Source organism: Sinocyclocheilus rhinocerous, unplaced genomic scaffold, assembly GCF_001515625.1.
Source record: "Sinocyclocheilus rhinocerous isolate Xijiao unplaced genomic scaffold, SAMN03320098_v1.1 scaffold7312, whole genome shotgun sequence".
Lineage (NCBI taxonomy): Eukaryota > Metazoa > Chordata > Actinopteri > Cypriniformes > Cyprinidae > Sinocyclocheilus > Sinocyclocheilus rhinocerous.
Window position 1 is genome coordinate 26,251 of NW_015642984.1, and position 1,045 is coordinate 27,295.

The 1,045-nt window shown below is 41.1% G+C and overlaps 1 protein-coding gene across 1 annotated transcript; it reads left to right on the forward strand.

The window, feature by feature from the left end:
- Positions 1-292: 292 nt before the first annotated feature.
- On the forward strand, positions 293-643 carry LOC107756936 (histone H2A-like; the record flags this gene model as incomplete). The annotated part of the gene is made up of 1 exon (XM_016574263.1): positions 293-643. A coding segment is annotated over one exon (342 nt), but the record flags the coding sequence as incomplete, so codon positions are not given.
- Positions 644-1,045: the final 402 nt, after the last annotated feature.

Sequence of the window (1,045 nt, forward strand, 5' to 3'; positions counted from 1 at the left end):
CCAATAGTAAGGTGCAAAATCTTTCAGGAAGTCACAAAGTTCAAATTAGAGTATTTGCGTTTATGTATTCCTAGGTTTTCATCTGAACACTTGACAATGACATTGAGTGTAAAAAAATAAATAAAAAAAAACCCAGCCACGTTCGAAGCTGTTGTAAATTACTCTACAAACATACACCTTTGTTTACGTTTGTCTGTTGCTCGGCAACCACTTTGTTGGAACCACAACTGATTCTGAGGAACTACATTGTTTGGTGGAAGAATACTGTTTTTATTAATATCATTACACTTTATTTGCTCTGTTTTCCAGAGCTGGACTGCAGTTCCCCGTCGGTCGTGTTCACCGGCTTCTCCGCAAAAGCAACTATGCCGAGCGCGTCGGTGCCGGTGCTCCGGTTTATTTGGCCGCCGTGCTCGAGTACCTCACTGCTGAAATCCTGGAGTTGGCTGGAAACGCCGCTCGGGACAACAAGAAGTCCCGTATCATCCCCCGTCACCTGCAGCTGGCGGTGCGCAACGACGAGGAGCTGAACAAGCTTTTTGGTGGCGTGACCATCGCTCAGGGCGGCGTGCTGCCCAACATTCAGGCCGTGCTGCTGCCCAAGAAAACCGAGAAACCAGCCAAGACCAAGTAAACCGAGTGAAATTTCTCTTCAAACCAAAGGCTCTTTTAAGAGCCACACATTTTCTCTGTAAAAGAGTGATTTCTTTCATCCAGTCTTTGAGTTGGTTTTTTAAATACACTTTTGAGTGATTCTGAGAAGGTACTATTGATGAATAATGATAAAAATAAAATTGACTTTAAACATTCATGTTCAAAATTATTCAACCTCCAAAAGTCAAATTTTGTGCAGAATCTTTTATTCTTTAAAGTCCCCATGAAATCGAAATTAAAGTTTTTTGGGTGTTAGTATCAATATGTTAGTCTTAAGGTTATCTATAAGGCAGTGTGCTCCAAAACAGTGACAAAATTTGCATTTAAAAGATATAAGCATTCAAAGCTTTTAGTTCGTCACTTCCGCCAAAACGGCTCAACGATTTTTTTG